Genomic DNA, 14,537 nt, shown 5'->3' with positions numbered 1-14,537 from the left:
CAGTGTTGAGGAGAGTGCAGTCCGAGGGGAGGTGAGGCTTCTCCCCGTTTCTCCCCTAAACGCGCCAGTTCAGCGATTTTGACTTTAAAAATTACCAAAATTATTGGAATCATACAGAAAATATATTTATAGTACAGACCAGCGGACACATTGATTTTATTTTATCATTATTAGTTTTTTTACTTTTCATGTGCGCCTCACCTGCCTCCCCTGACCGCTCGTCCCTGGTGCTAATCCCATAAGTGCCTGAACAGAAACATAGAGACCAAAATATTATTTTTTTTAGTATTCAAATAATTCTACAAATAAGATATTTTATGGAATCATTTTAAAGAAGCTTCCTGTTCATGAAAAATGATTAACGAAAAATTATTTGCAAAATACTTAAAAACTAAAAAGTGAAAAATAAAATTTGTAAAACCAAAATTTTTAAGAAAAACAATTTATTTACTCTAGTTATAAATACACTAAAAAGCAAAAAATCTTTTTTTCTTTAAGCACAATTTTCGTGGTTGTATGTGACTAAATAAAATCATAGGACGCACGTAAATTAATTCATTCAATCAATTAATAGAATAGAATAGATACTTTCATCATAAAATATTTAAAAAAACAACAACATTGTAAATGGTGAACAAGTTTAAAACATTGTTTCAATCAATTAATTTATGTGCAGCCCGCGATTTTATTTAGTCACCTATAACCACGAAAATTGTGCTTAAAGAAAAAATATTTTTTTGCTTTTTAGTGCATTTAAAGTAAATAAAATCGTTTTACTTAAAACAAAAAGTTATACATATTTTATTTATCCCAAACCATGAACGCCTGACATTTTCTTGTGTGCTTAAACGTATCCAGAGGTGGACTGGCACCCCGTCTGGGTTCTGTAGCTATGGTAACGGGTGACGCGGGGTCAGTATGCGCACAGACGGGTGGATTGTGTCACATGACTCCTCTGTCTTGTCCATGGAGGTCCCCTGGTCAGCGGCCCGATGCCCTCATCAACTCAGATGGCATCATTCGTCATCGACTTTATGGGCAGAGTGACTTTTGTGAAGCTGCCAGGTGCCATACCCACCACGCCATAGTGTGGTGAACGCCCGCATGTAAAGTGATAAGCCACCAGTTTATGAAAGGCGGCACTGATGACACCTTTGGGTGTTTATTTAACAGCAGGACCCGCCGACCGTCGTCTTTTATTTTTTTATTACAACTATAAGAAATGAAAACAGAACATTTATTTAATCTTTGATAGTTAGCGATATAGGTATTAAGAATAAACAAAGAGACAGAACGCAATCAAGATGGGCATTGAGGAGCTGCACTTTACTTTAAAGGCCATATTTACATATAAAAAAAGAAAAAAGACACACAAAAGGTGACTGATAAGAAACTAAAAAGAGTTTTCAGCAATTTATTTACTTTAATGGCCTTTACTCCATAAAAAAGAATGATATTGGATTACATGGCAAATAACAGGAGTTATTTCATATGACCAGGGACTTGGCAGAGAGGGTGGCCTTGCTGACCTGCAATGCTTGCACTGCAGTTCACTTGCAGGCTATGATGCCACCTCTCAGGTGTTTGCATCTCCTCCTTGTGCTCCTGTGGATTTTCTCCCAAAGGTTCAGACTTCCAGGCTGTCCATGGCCCTGGTGAGACCCTTTTCCTAACCCTAAATAGACATCAGTGGGTTTGGAAAGTGTAAAGATGGAAGGTTCATCTTTCAATTCATGAGGAGAAAGTCAGCGGGCAGCGGCGTGGGAATCCTGGCTTTGAATTCTGGGCCCGGTTGCTGTGTGAGGAGCTGGTGTGCTTTGTTGTCCTCCACTCACATCTTTAAAGACGCCTATTTGCCCCAGTGTGTGAGTAGATGGGTGTGCCCACCATTGGAGTGGCATTCTGTCGAGGGCTCTGGGGCTGCAATGTTCCTGTTACCAATGATGACATCACATCCAGTCCCAATGATGTAAATTCTGGGACTGGTGCTAGCGATAATGTCTCTTCCGGTCTCAATGATATCACTTTTGGTTCTGCCGCCAATGACAACGTCACTTTCTGGTCCCAATGACATCACTTTCCCGTTTCCTGGTACCAATGATGACGTCACTTCCGGTCCCGATGATGTCACTTAACGCCACCATCTTTACACCTCTCACTCAGTTCTGTTTTCAGCTCTGAGAAAATAACATCACAACCAATGTACCCATTTGCAGCCAGGGCATAATATACAGATGGCTGCCCCAAAACCTTTTTTGATGTTTCCTGGTAATTCTTGTGACAATGTGTGAACGATCCTGTCACATCTGCTGTTGTAAATGGTCACCTTCTTCTTGCAGACACAGATCGGCACACCACTCCAAACTGGTAAAGGCATCTGCAAGCATTGTAGGGCTGACGGCCACAATTTCCTGTTCAATGTTTGGCCAACAGCCTTGACAGAAGGGCGCCATGCCTCACTCGTCCGTATACTTATACAGGGATACTTCCTTTAGATTGCTTCATTATTAAGACACATCACAACTTGGGGCCCCGCCCACTAGAGTCACAATACCGAGTGCTGCATTCTCCATATTACAAAAAAAGACATAGCGGCACATGAGAAAGTCCTGAGAAGAGCAACCAGGCTGACTGTGGGACTGGGAGGGCTGAGCTACGAGGAGAGACCGAAGGAGTCGAATCTTTTCAGTTTAACCAAAACAAAAACCTGGAGAGGGGACATGACTGAAGTGTTTCAAATTAAGAAAGGAATCCAAAGTCCAAAGGATGCCAGCTGTTACTGTCAATTACATTTTGAAAATGAAAAAAACACGGTTGGCAACTTCCTAAGGGCAGATGTCACACAAACGTCACAAAGACAACAACAACAACAACATTTACTTCTATAGCACATTTTCATACAAACAGTAGCTCAAAGTGCTTTACATAATGAAGAATAGAAAAATAAAAGACACAGTAAGAAAATAAAACAAAATAAAATAAAAAGGCAAAGACACTTCTTCACACAAAGGAGCACAAGCACGTGTGATAAATGACCAAGTAGTTTGGAGGAGAGCAGATGTTTAGGGGTCTTCAGATCTCCATTTGATACTTTGGACAGTTTAGGTGAACGGGATGGACCAACTTGTCGAGCTGAATGGATCAAACTGGCTCAGATGGACAACTGCCATATCAGGAGAAGAACACCAAACCAACGCCTTACGGGCCCTCGGTTTGCCTCTTCCTTAAATATGCGTCTAATCCCAGGGGCACCTCTGCCACAGAAAAGACCCCTTTGGGATGTTGCCCATAATGCACTTCTCCAGTCGCTTTCTGCATTCTTTTGCCCATGAAACCTTTTTATCTTTGTGTTTGTCAATTCCACATGTGGCTTTATCTTTGAAGCTCTGCCTCTCGGTCCAGTAATCTGGAGTAGACTTGTCACTGTTGGGTTTACCATGTGCCACATGAGCGCTCTGTCATAAAGTGATGAGATTAACAAATTCACGTTCACCTTACTGAAGGGAGGTGAGGGCACTTCAGGAGAGCGGCGGGTCACTCCCTTTAATCAAACACATAACGCATGTATTGTTCTCATCGATCGATACTGCATGAGGCCTGGACGTGATAAGGCAGACACTCGAGTGTGTTTACTGAGGGCGACTTTCACAAAGACCACTGAAAAAGCAGGGGGGGGCACAGGGGCACAGAACTTTACAATTCCCACATCGGTTTTGTGCCATCGTACAGCTCCGCAAGTTGTGTGCATGTGTTTGTGCATTTGTGTGTGTGTGTGTGTGCATCCCAAGTGCTACCTGTGTGAAATCTGCATGTTCTCCTTGATTCCTCAGTCCAAAGTCAAACATGTTACGTGCATTAGCAGCACTGTGATGGACTGGTGACCTGTCCATTGTCCCAGCCTTGTGCCTGATGCTTCCTGGGATAGGTTGCAGTTGCCTTACAATGCTGCTTTGGAAAAGATGGTTGTTAGGAAATTGCAGTTATGAACTTTATGTTACAAAGGCTGCCATTGACAGACATCTTGTTCAGGGATCTCTCCTGACTTGCTGGAATAGGCGGCAGCAACCTTAGGTTGGATAGGCAGGTTTGGAATATGGATGAGAAAAAAAGATTGAGAACCTTTCATCTGGTGGATGTTTGTATACTGTATTAATCCCAAAGGGGAAATTGTCTTTTATATGAGCCATCATTGAACACCCCTGGAGCAATTTTCAGGTTAAGAGCCCAACAGAGTAGGATCTCTTTGGCATTAACAGGATTTGAACCGGCAACCTTCCAGAAACCAGCACAGATCTTCACCCTCAGAGCCACCGCTCCACCTGTTAGAGTGATAGATGTGAAAGGCACTATAAAATAGATAGATAGATAGATAGATAGATAGATAGATAGATAGATAGATAGATAGATAGATAGATAGATAGAATGGCACTATATGATAGATAGATAGATAGATAGATAGATAGATAGATAGATAGATAGATAGATAGATAGATAGAATGGCACTATATGATAGATAGATAGATAGATAGATAGATAGATAGATAGATAGATAGATAGATAGATAGATAGATAGATAGATAGATAGATAGATAGATAGATAGATAGATAGATCATTTAGAGGTCTTCAGATCTCAGTTTGATACTTTCAACAGTTTAAATGAACAGGATTGACAAAGCGTGACAAAGAGGGACCTAAAAATACTCATCCACTCAGACAGGCGTCATAGTGGGTTTGAGAAAGGGTAATGATTACCTTGGGCCCATCTGCTTCGAAGCCGGAATGAAAAGTTTGTTTTTCGTGAGGAAGGGACCCACAGAGACCCCAAGTTCTGTGCTATACCCTCCTGTCCACCGACTGTGTCCATCTAAAATGATAAAACATGAGAGACTCTGCAGAGAAGAAGGACAGAAAAATTCCCCAGTCCAGGTGTGCAAAGCTTGTTGTGCCAGACTCAAGAAGACTCCAGGCTGGAATAGTTACTACAGTACTGAGTAAAGGGTCTGAATACTTGTGTCAATTTGACATTTCAGTTCTTTATTTTTAATAAATTTACTAAAATATCTGAAATTCTGTTTTTGGTTTCTCATTCTTCTGCCTTGACTGTTGCTTGATTTGAATGGAAATGAGTTTAGCACAAGGCTGCCACAAAATAAAATATGGACAAAGTGAAGGGAGCTGAATACTTTGTCAACGAACTATATGTCTTCCTGAATAGAATTCAGGAAAATCAAAGTAAAATTTGTTGCTGTGTTGTTATATTAAACCACTTTGCCTCATTTACAGTATTTTACACTTTTCCTTAAAAAAAAAACGAATTTCTAATTATAGACAATAAGGGGGCTCACTTGCAGTCCACACGCTGCCAGATGGACGCACGAGTTGTCACTGGACTGCTTCTTTGTGACCAGTGACAGCCGGCGTCTCGTCCATTGTTGCTTGATGCACCCGATGCCGCCTACCGTGAGAAGCAGCGAAACTGAAAACGGACAGATTAACAGAACATGCCTGCATGTTCCGTTAAGCACAGACGTTTTCTTGGATTTGAGTGTTAGGACCTTTGTCCCCATTTGTCGGTGTCTTGTCCTTCTTCGCAAGAGCCTAACAAGACATTATAGGTGACTTGGCGGCCGTCATTCGAGGGGCGCCATTTATGAATTCAAGACCAGACCCCATCCGGCTCCACCGGATGAAAAGTGAAAAGTGAAAATGAAAAGTGCGCACGCTCCGTAAACCAAGTGGCGCGCTCTCCTTTAAAGTTCGCCGTATATACGCCAACGGGGCGCCGTTTGTGCTACTGAAGGAGCGAGCGCTGCGCACACCGAGAGGTAACAACCTATCCACACCATCCACATAGAAACTCCCAATATACACCAGTACGGATCATCTATGTCTGATAATAATAATAATAATAATAATAATAATAATAATAATAATAATAATAATAATAATAATAAAGCCGCTAAGGACAACGACAGACAACATCCGTCCACCCCACCTATAGGACTCCAAACGGGCTTCGGTCGGCACTGCTCCTCGCGATGCCTTTTAAATTTAACAAAACTTCAAGGCTTAGCGTTCCGCGAGTTCTCACTCCTAACATAAGTGGTTTCATGCGCAACGATATTACGAGTTTCTTTTCACAGTTTGTTTTATAAAGGGGGGCTGTGCCTGTTTCGGTAATTTAAACCACTTTCGATGCAACTTCACTTAACCGGAATCAAATGCGGTGATAAGAGTTTGAGCATGGGAAAGGAGCTAAATAAATAAAATAAATGCATAAAACGTATTTTATTATTATTATTATTACTGAATGACTTGGCGTTGCGCCCCACAGTCTGGCTTCGGTGACTCCGAACATAAGATCACTGAGTCGAAGCGGCACGGACAGTCCTGTAGTGCGGAACGGTTAACGGGATCGCTGCATAACTAAAGACCAGGCGCCGACCGCTTTGTCATTTCTCACATGAAATAAAGAGTTTTATTGGATTATAAACACAATAGCCTTCTGTAATTGACACCTGTGGAGTTCTAGACCGTCCTTAATTACATAACGTCATTGGACAGAAAAGGGGCGGAGCATGCCTATACGGAGTTTTTTTTTTTTTTTCCCCGGATGTGCCGCATTATAAATGAAGAGTCCCATTTCGGTGACCAGACTAAGTCTGACACAGACACGAAACGAGTTGAGATGTCTGCCACGCGCTTCCTGTTGGTGGCCGCCGTCTGCTTTTGCCTCTCAGGTGAGTGACGAGCTTCCGCAGTTCGCGTCATTCTAGCAATAGCCAGGTGTGTGACAAATAGATGACACTGATTAAGAAGCAGCGCGTGAAGTGGGCTTAGTGCTTAGAATTAACGGTGTGATAAAAATGAAACGGAGACGAGTAAAGCGTATTCGTTTTGAAGAGTTAATGCTACGGTGGTAATTGTGCCCCGCTGATAGCACCGACTTTGCTTTGTTAACCTGCGAACTGCAGCTGGTCAGCTCCCCCGAGTTTGATCCCATGCAGGAGGGCACCGATAGCGAACCCCACCCGATCTCGAAATCGATCCAACAATGGCGTTATAAGAGTGCGGCTGCGCTTTCTTTTGGTCACGAGCCATGGCAGGTAGACTTTTAAAAGTAAAGGTGCCAGACAGTGTGGTTCTTCAGGACGATGTCATAGGGGAACCGTTTTTCTTTGGTAAAAGACTCGTCCACTCGAATGTTCCAGAAAGAACCTTAATTAGTTTAGATCCGTAATAAGACTCCATAAATAAATAGAAGGTAACAGATTTGTGAAATGACAAAATGGGACGTGATTTAAATAGGACTCTCGCTGCATACAATGGCACAGGCTACATCCATGTTTAAGTAATGTTATTGTCCAAATAGGTAGCCGACCATACATTAAAGATTTCAGGGTTTTTTCTACACATTAAGAAGTTTTTCAAAGCAGAAAGGACCAACTTCAAATGCAAGGGACCCTTCCCAGAATGCAATGGTGCTTTGTCAAGCAAAGATTCTGCAAAGAAAACACAACCCAGTAAAGAACCAAAAAAGAACGAGCACCGATCTTTTAGTTTTGTACCTTTGTCCAAGGTAATTTATAATATTAGGAGACGCTATGGAGTGGACGTTGAATTTATTTTGTATTGTGAACAGATTAACGGGTCGTCCGGTCAGTCGTAGCCTGGACAAGAAGCTCCAGCTTTCTGCTGCTGAAGTGCACTTTTTATAAAAAGGACTGATCGGTGTGTGACGCAGCACTCGGCTAACCACAACCGGCGTCTCAGTCCTTTCCCTTTCTCTTTTTGTCACCTTACTTTTTCACCGTGTACGACGAGTTTTGCTCCTCAGTTAAGTTATGCCGGGACACTGAAGTGGCGCAGAGTGACGACAAGTGGGCGCGCTCAGGGCTGATTCGCATTCTACGCCCTGCACTGCCTTAGTGGCTTCAGGGGACCTCCGGGGCAGGGACGAAGGGGACACAAAGGAAACGAAGTCCTAGGAGCCGACATGACTCCCCAACCCAACCATGGGCCCGTCTGATGGCTCGCTGTGCTGCTGTAAAATGAACGGAAACGTTCGGAAAGAAATTTGATGCAGAAGGAGTTTTGAAATTGAGCGATTATGGCTTTGACGGTAATTTAATTTTAAAAGTATATCGAAGACTTGGAATGGTTAACTCAAGTGAACTGTTAAGATTTTATTAATATTATTGTGTAGCGGTCACTTCCTGTTACATAACCAAATATCGAATTGTAATGATTTCCACAAAAGATCAATAAATAAATAAACAAACAAATAAATACGGACTACAGATAGATCGTTATGAAAGGTCGAATCATACAGGCAGGTATGAAAGTTGTTATATACTGTAATATACTGATAAACAAAACACATTACATATTACAGATGGATTTGGAGGGCGCTATATAACACATATGAAGATGTGGAAGCTAAATAACATTTAAATATATATAAAAGGCACCATATTATATACAAGTATATCTGACAAGTACTGCAAGATAGCTAGATATGAGAGGCACTATATAATAGATAGATAGATGAAAGGCACTGTATAATAGATATGAAAGGAACTATAAGATAGATAGATATGAAAGGCACTATATAAGATAAATAGATAGATAGATGTGTATGAAAAGCACTATATGATAGATAGATAGATAGATTTATATGTATGAAAGGCACTATATGATAGATAGATGAAAGGCACTATATAATAGATAGAGAGATATGAAAGGCACTATATAAGACAGATAGACCGTTAAAACATTTTGGTCCCTAAGAATAAAAACTAAAAATAAACAGGTGTCCAGATGTTATCAAGGGAAGCTCTTCATCTTTCCATTTTCCGCCTACCATTGCATTTCCACAGGGGGCCACTGCAGATTTGGGGACAAGGTGTTGCCCCCCTTTTGGTTGACGGTGTGCACGTCCATCACAGAGTTCATTCCCACGCACACAGTACAGAGATGTCCAGTGTCCACCAGTCTAACAAGTCCCCTCATTTGTGAGATGCATGAGAGGAGCCTGCAGACAAACCCACCGAGACGGCACACAGACAATGACCAGGCTTGGTGTTCCGGCTTTGGATTGTGGGGTCTGTGAGACCACAGTGCTGACTGCTGCTCCACCATTCCTTTAATGTCATTGCCCTTCTTCATCTTGTCACTTTACTGGCCACCTTGTCCACCAGCACAACTGTTTCTGTGTTTCTTCAGGGTGATCTCCTGGACAGAATGTCAGCCGCTCGGGGGCACAGGGGGTTGGTGGAGAGGAGCCCTCTGAGATGCTTGTGCTTATGTGGTCCATCAGTTCAGCTGTCCATTTACAGGCCATCCTTAATAAAGGATGGCATCGACAGCCACAATGGCTGATAGGATTACAGGTTCTTAACAACAAGACCTCCTGCCTCTGGTCCCCCTAAATGTTTGTTGATGAAAGTGGGCGAGGATTTGTATTTCTTTCAGATACTTCTCTGATTATTTGCTGTCTTTTCTCCCACAGCTGTGACCATCGGCACAGATGTCCCTCCAGATGTAATCCAGGTAAGGGTCTCCTCAAGTTGTTTCCTTCAGTGCCCAGCACTCACATCTACCTAACCTTCTGCTCTCCATTCCTGTAGCCTCAGTGTGACTCATACCCGCTGCCTGGCTGCCCAAAGAACCTTGAGCCTGTCTGTGGCACCGATGGCCAGACCTACAGCAACGAGTGCTTGTTGTGTGTGGAGAACCTGTAAGTGGTAACCTCTTTAAAAGAGTGTTTAAACCGGGCATTTAGCAAAGCAAGTTCAGCGTTTAGGAAACTTTAGCAGACCAGGTTTGTCATTTTATATAGCGCCCTGCCATCTTGAAATCCACTGGAGGTCTGCCTGATTTCTTCATTTTAGGACATGGCAGTGAGGTGACCTACTCTGGTTCACACAGGCAGGCCATGACGGGGAGTGAATACACAAACCTACGATTTATATAGCGCCTTAAAATAGGGAAATCCATCGCAAGGCGTCATAGCAGGTGAAACGCAGCAGGGTGGGTTTTTAATTACGGGCCATGCAGATAAAAGGCCTCATTCAAATGTTCAAAGGGAGTCCACAGCATGGAGTGACAAGGCTTATGATTTCATATAGCGCCTTTTCATAGTGGACACAATTTTGAGTGAGATTTTCAAATAGCAGAGAGATGATGTGACCCACCAAGGACCACAAAGTGACTCCATGACTGGAATTGAAAAGGCAAGCCTACCCTTTTATATAGCGCCTTTCCTTAGTTTGTGTAGTGCTGCTGAACTTTGGCCTCACATCTCAAGGCCAGATGTTGTCCGTCTGATGGTAGTGGTGGTTCGTCTTCACTCTGTCCACATGGGTTTTCATTCCATGTCCACAAAGATGTGCAGATTAGGTTAACCGGTGATTACAAATTGCCCGCCATATCGGTGTGACGGACCCTGTGAAGGACTGGTGCCCTGCATTAGTGTCACTGGGATCTCACCCAGGTTTGAGGATGACATGAAGGTAGGAGAAACAATTGTGCATTGTGAGTCACCAGGACCCCACAGTGATGGTGGCTGTGCCTACATTGTTTTGACTTTATATAGCGCCTTTACAAGGTGACTTTCATCTCGAGGTAGTCTTTGGTTAAAGCGCACTAATATCTGTATGTCAGCAGTCTGCCCTTACTGAGGAAGTGGCCAACTCAGGAGACTAGTGGTGAGGACCAAATAGGCCACTCACAATTCTATATAGCACCTTTTCGTGAGTTTCACTAGCATATTGATCAGATCAAAATGTGTCCTCTTGGGGAATCTGTGACATGGTGGGTTAGGATGAAAGAGTCTGGTTTGAAAATACAGAAAAATAATCTTAAGTGAAATATTAGAGTTGTCCTTATCAATGGAGGCACAAGCTGCTCCTTGTTTGGCGTGTGCTGGTGAAATTTGGGCATGTGTGTAACAATTAACATGTGACACATCGCCACTCTCCATCGCCAGGGCTACCTGACCTTGAAACTCCCATCTCCCTAAATTATAATAATATTAATAATAAGTCTTCACATTCATGTAGCGCTTTCTTGCTACTCAAAACACTTTATATAGGGAGTGGGGAGCCACGTCAGCCACCACTAATGTGCAGCACCCACCTGGAGGAGGCAACAGCAGCCATTTTGTGAGAGTGCGCTCACCACACATTAGCTGTTGCTGATAGATATGAAAGGCACTATAGGATAGATAGATAGAAGGACAAGTGTCTGTGTGTCTGTCTAGCTGCTGTGTCTCTGTTCTCCAACAGATGGCACACCAATAATGTTAGCATTGCTCTATTAGCTGTGGTAACAATCTAAACTCATAAGTAATCAACATAAATCTTAGTGTTAAAGTTTGCAGTGCAGTTTGTCCATCCAGTTGCTGTGTTTCTGTTAAGTACCATTTGGTGCAGGAATACAAAAAGCAATGCTAACATTACTGAGGCGCCATCTGTTGTAGAGAAGAGACACAGCAGGTAGACAGACACACAGACACTGGTGCTTCTAACTATCTATCTGTCTATCAATAAACTGCACTGCAAACGTTATCACTGAGGTCTATGTTGATTACCTTGGTTTCAACCCTGGTTTGATGGGTACCACAGCTAGTGTGTGTGTATATGTATATGTATATATATATGTGTATATGTATGTATGTATGTATGTATGTATGTATGTATGTATGTATGTGTATGTGTATATATATATATACACTAGCAGAATACCCGCGCTTCGCAAGTAGTGCATAAAAATTTTTATTAAGAAGAAAATTAAACCTTTTTAAACTGAGTGTAAATATACCAATAATTATTTAAGGATCTCTTTGTATGCCACGTTGTCAGTTCGGCCCTCGGGTTGTAATCTGACCAAGCTGTGTGCTGAGCTTACTCTTGAGCATGTAACGTACAGTTGGCCATGTGAACAGTAATCTTGTCTCAAATCTCACACCTTGGATTGCTGCTGTCGTAATCGGTTTGAGTTTCATGGTTTGTTTCAATCACGACAGTATTTGTAGGACTTGTTGTGTTGAAGTGACATTCGGCATCTGTCAAGCGTTGTAAGCACACAACCGGTTTCATCGATAACTTCACTTCCAGCTTTTGAGAGTTTAAACATTCATAAACATCAAAGTGTCCACTACTCAAATCGTCACCTGTGAGTCTAAGATGTTTAAGAGGCATTGGCGGTTGTCAAAAGGTGTAAAATATTTGGCCATTTCAGTACACTTGAAAGTGACAACCGAACAATTCAGCGGCAGCCATCAACTCACATGCAGATCCACAGGTGAAGGGCTTAAGCATTTGACTCTTCTAGTGCTCCTGTGTAGTCTAATTATCTCCTGTACGTCATCAGTCCACACCTTGAACCTGTCCAGTCATTCAATACATAAGACACAATGGATATCAAGAGTGAGCCTGATATGGCCGTGCAATATGTAACACAGAGAATGGAAAAGGCAGGCGCCATCTCTGGGCATGGAAACCACTCGGTAAGTGACAGTACTTCGATCGATGGTGATCACCTCGATAGACATGTTAATGGGGGTACGGTTGGAATGATAAAGGAAATGGGGACCTGAACAATGTAAAGTAAGTCTAAAATACCTACACAATAACTATAATCGTAATAAATGAACAGTAAAACAGCGGAGAAGCCGTGGATTAAATAAAAAGGCTGCAGTTATCAGCAGGGAGACGTGAATCCCGTGGCGAAGCAAGGAAGGGAATGAAGAGACTGGAGCGACGGACGGCCTTATATAGGCAGGTAGCCAACAACGTGGGAGGCGTTGAGATGGGGGACCCAACGCCACCTCACGCGGTGACCGAGCTGCAGGCTATGGACGTATATATGTACGTAAGTAGGATTCAGTTAGCGTTGGGAACCCGCGTACCAAATTTCTTGAAGATGGGCCCATAGGTAACAAAGACCGTTGAAAAGTTAAATATGGCGGCTGACAGTGGCATCATACCACTGAAATAAGTACGTACATCGGTTTTGGTTAGCTCAGGGAAGCCGCCTACCAAATTTCGTGAAGATCGGGCCATAAATAAGAAAGTTTAACATGGCAGACGTTGTTGACCATTATGACCGTTATGCATAGAATTTCGAAATGAGACCTGCTTAACTTTTGTAAGTAAGCTGTAAGGAATGAGCTGCCAAATGTCAGCCTTCTACCTACACGGGAAGTTGGAGAATTAGTGATGAGTCAGTGAGGGCTTTGCCTTTTATTTTATATATATATATATATATATATATATATATATATATATATATATATATATATATATATATATATATATATATATATATATATATATAAAAAATTATAATTTTTTATAAAAAAAATATATAATTTTTTTAATAAAACCTAACAAAATAAGATGAGTTGAGACCTGCTCAGTTTGTACCACCCATTAATATTTAATGTCATTAATATTTGCTCCACGTGCTGATGAACTTGTTTGACGTCATTCAGAATGATTCATCATTAGGTTATTGGCACAGCTCTCTGTTTCTTGATCCCCTGCTCTCTCTTTCATCCTAACCCTCCATCTCACAGATTTTTCCCTTTTGACTTTGGTGTATCCATCTTGAAGCCCCTCTAGTTGCCCCCAGACAGTGGCTCATTCAGACCCTTTTTATAGCGCCTTTCAGGGTGACCCGTGAAGCTGGCTGGTCATCGTCACTTCCTTATTTTCACACTCAGATCCCAGGCAGGTCATGTGATTGGCGCAGCGGTCCAGCGTGCCCGGTGTGTTTGTGGTCACCCACACTATTTTTATAATTATTACTCACTTCTGTCCTTGTTTGTCATGAGAGTCCAATGTCACTTAGCATATTGTTTTTCACATAATTTGATTAGATAGGTATAAACACTGTCACAATATCCCATAATATGCCACATTTTGACTCGCCATACATAATGTATTCCCTTTAAGCTGAACTGTCATTGTGTGTGAGCAGCGGTCACCTGATCCAGAGCCACTGCAGGTGTCCCCTTCCCAGGCCTGCCTGTGACCACATGAGGTGTGCTGGGGGGGCCGAGTGTGACCCTTCAAGTGTCTCGAGTGTATAATGATGGCAGCCTCATGAACGTTCTGTCTCGGCTCACTGGTTTTCTGTCTTTCCTTTACAGACACAGGCAGGATCCGATCTTCATTGTCAAACGGAACACATGCTGAATCCATGGACGGACACCTGGGGGTCTGCTGATCTTCACAAGTTCCCCTTTGCCCCCCGCGTCCTCTCAAATAAACATTTACTTCTGGAATGAACTCCAACCCTGGGCTTGTGTTTATTCTGAGTTTGTGTTTTTCTCTCATATTCATCCAAAGTGACTTCCAAATCACCACTGCATAGCGCAGTTCTTTCTAGCTTTTTAGACTGTAAATCCCGGCCGGTGTTATGGAGGTGCTGAATAATTGGGCTCAGCTCTTTGTAGAATGTGCAGTCGCCACAGGCTGTAGGATAAGAACAGTCAGGATGAGGTGAAGTCCAAAATAATTATTTATTA

The 14,537-nt window shown here is 42.4% G+C and overlaps 1 protein-coding gene across 2 annotated transcripts; it reads left to right on the top strand.

Annotated features, from left to right (window-relative positions):
- The first annotated feature begins 6,623 nt into the window (after positions 1-6,623).
- On the top strand, positions 6,624-14,304 carry LOC120543148 (serine protease inhibitor Kazal-type 1-like). Of its 2 annotated transcripts, XM_039776037.1 has the most exons (4): positions 6,625-6,741; positions 9,513-9,553; positions 9,631-9,740; positions 14,160-14,304. In XM_039776037.1, exons 1-4 carry the CDS (start codon positions 6,690-6,692, stop codon positions 14,203-14,205), a joined length of 249 nt encoding a protein of 82 aa, XP_039631971.1. In that variant the 5' UTR covers positions 6,625-6,689; the 3' UTR covers positions 14,206-14,304. The 2 variants fall into 2 exon arrangements, with proteins under 2 accessions (XP_039631972.1, XP_039631971.1); XM_039776038.1 differs by lacking the exon at positions 9,631-9,740 and having other exon boundaries at positions 6,624-6,741.
- Positions 14,305-14,537: the final 233 nt, after the last annotated feature.

The sequence above is a fragment of the Polypterus senegalus genome, chromosome 13, assembly GCF_016835505.1.
Source record: "Polypterus senegalus isolate Bchr_013 chromosome 13, ASM1683550v1, whole genome shotgun sequence".
NCBI classification, from domain to species: Eukaryota; Metazoa; Chordata; class Cladistia; order Polypteriformes; family Polypteridae; genus Polypterus; species Polypterus senegalus.
This window is presented reverse-complemented; position numbering and strand designations above follow the sequence as displayed.

Bases quoted from the DNA above. Each gene is read 5' to 3' on its own strand.
- LOC120543148 (XM_039776037.1), top strand. From the start codon at position 6,690: ATGTCTGCCACGCGCTTCCTGTTGGTGGCCGCCGTCTGCTTTTGCCTC. The intron at 9,554-9,630 runs GTAAGGGTCTCC...CCATTCCTGTAG, and splicing joins TCCCTCCAGATGTAATCCAG to CCTCAGTGTGACTCATACCC. The intron at 9,741-14,159 runs GTAAGTGGTAAC...TTTCCTTTACAG, and splicing joins TTGTTGTGTGTGGAGAACCT to ACACAGGCAGGATCCGATCT.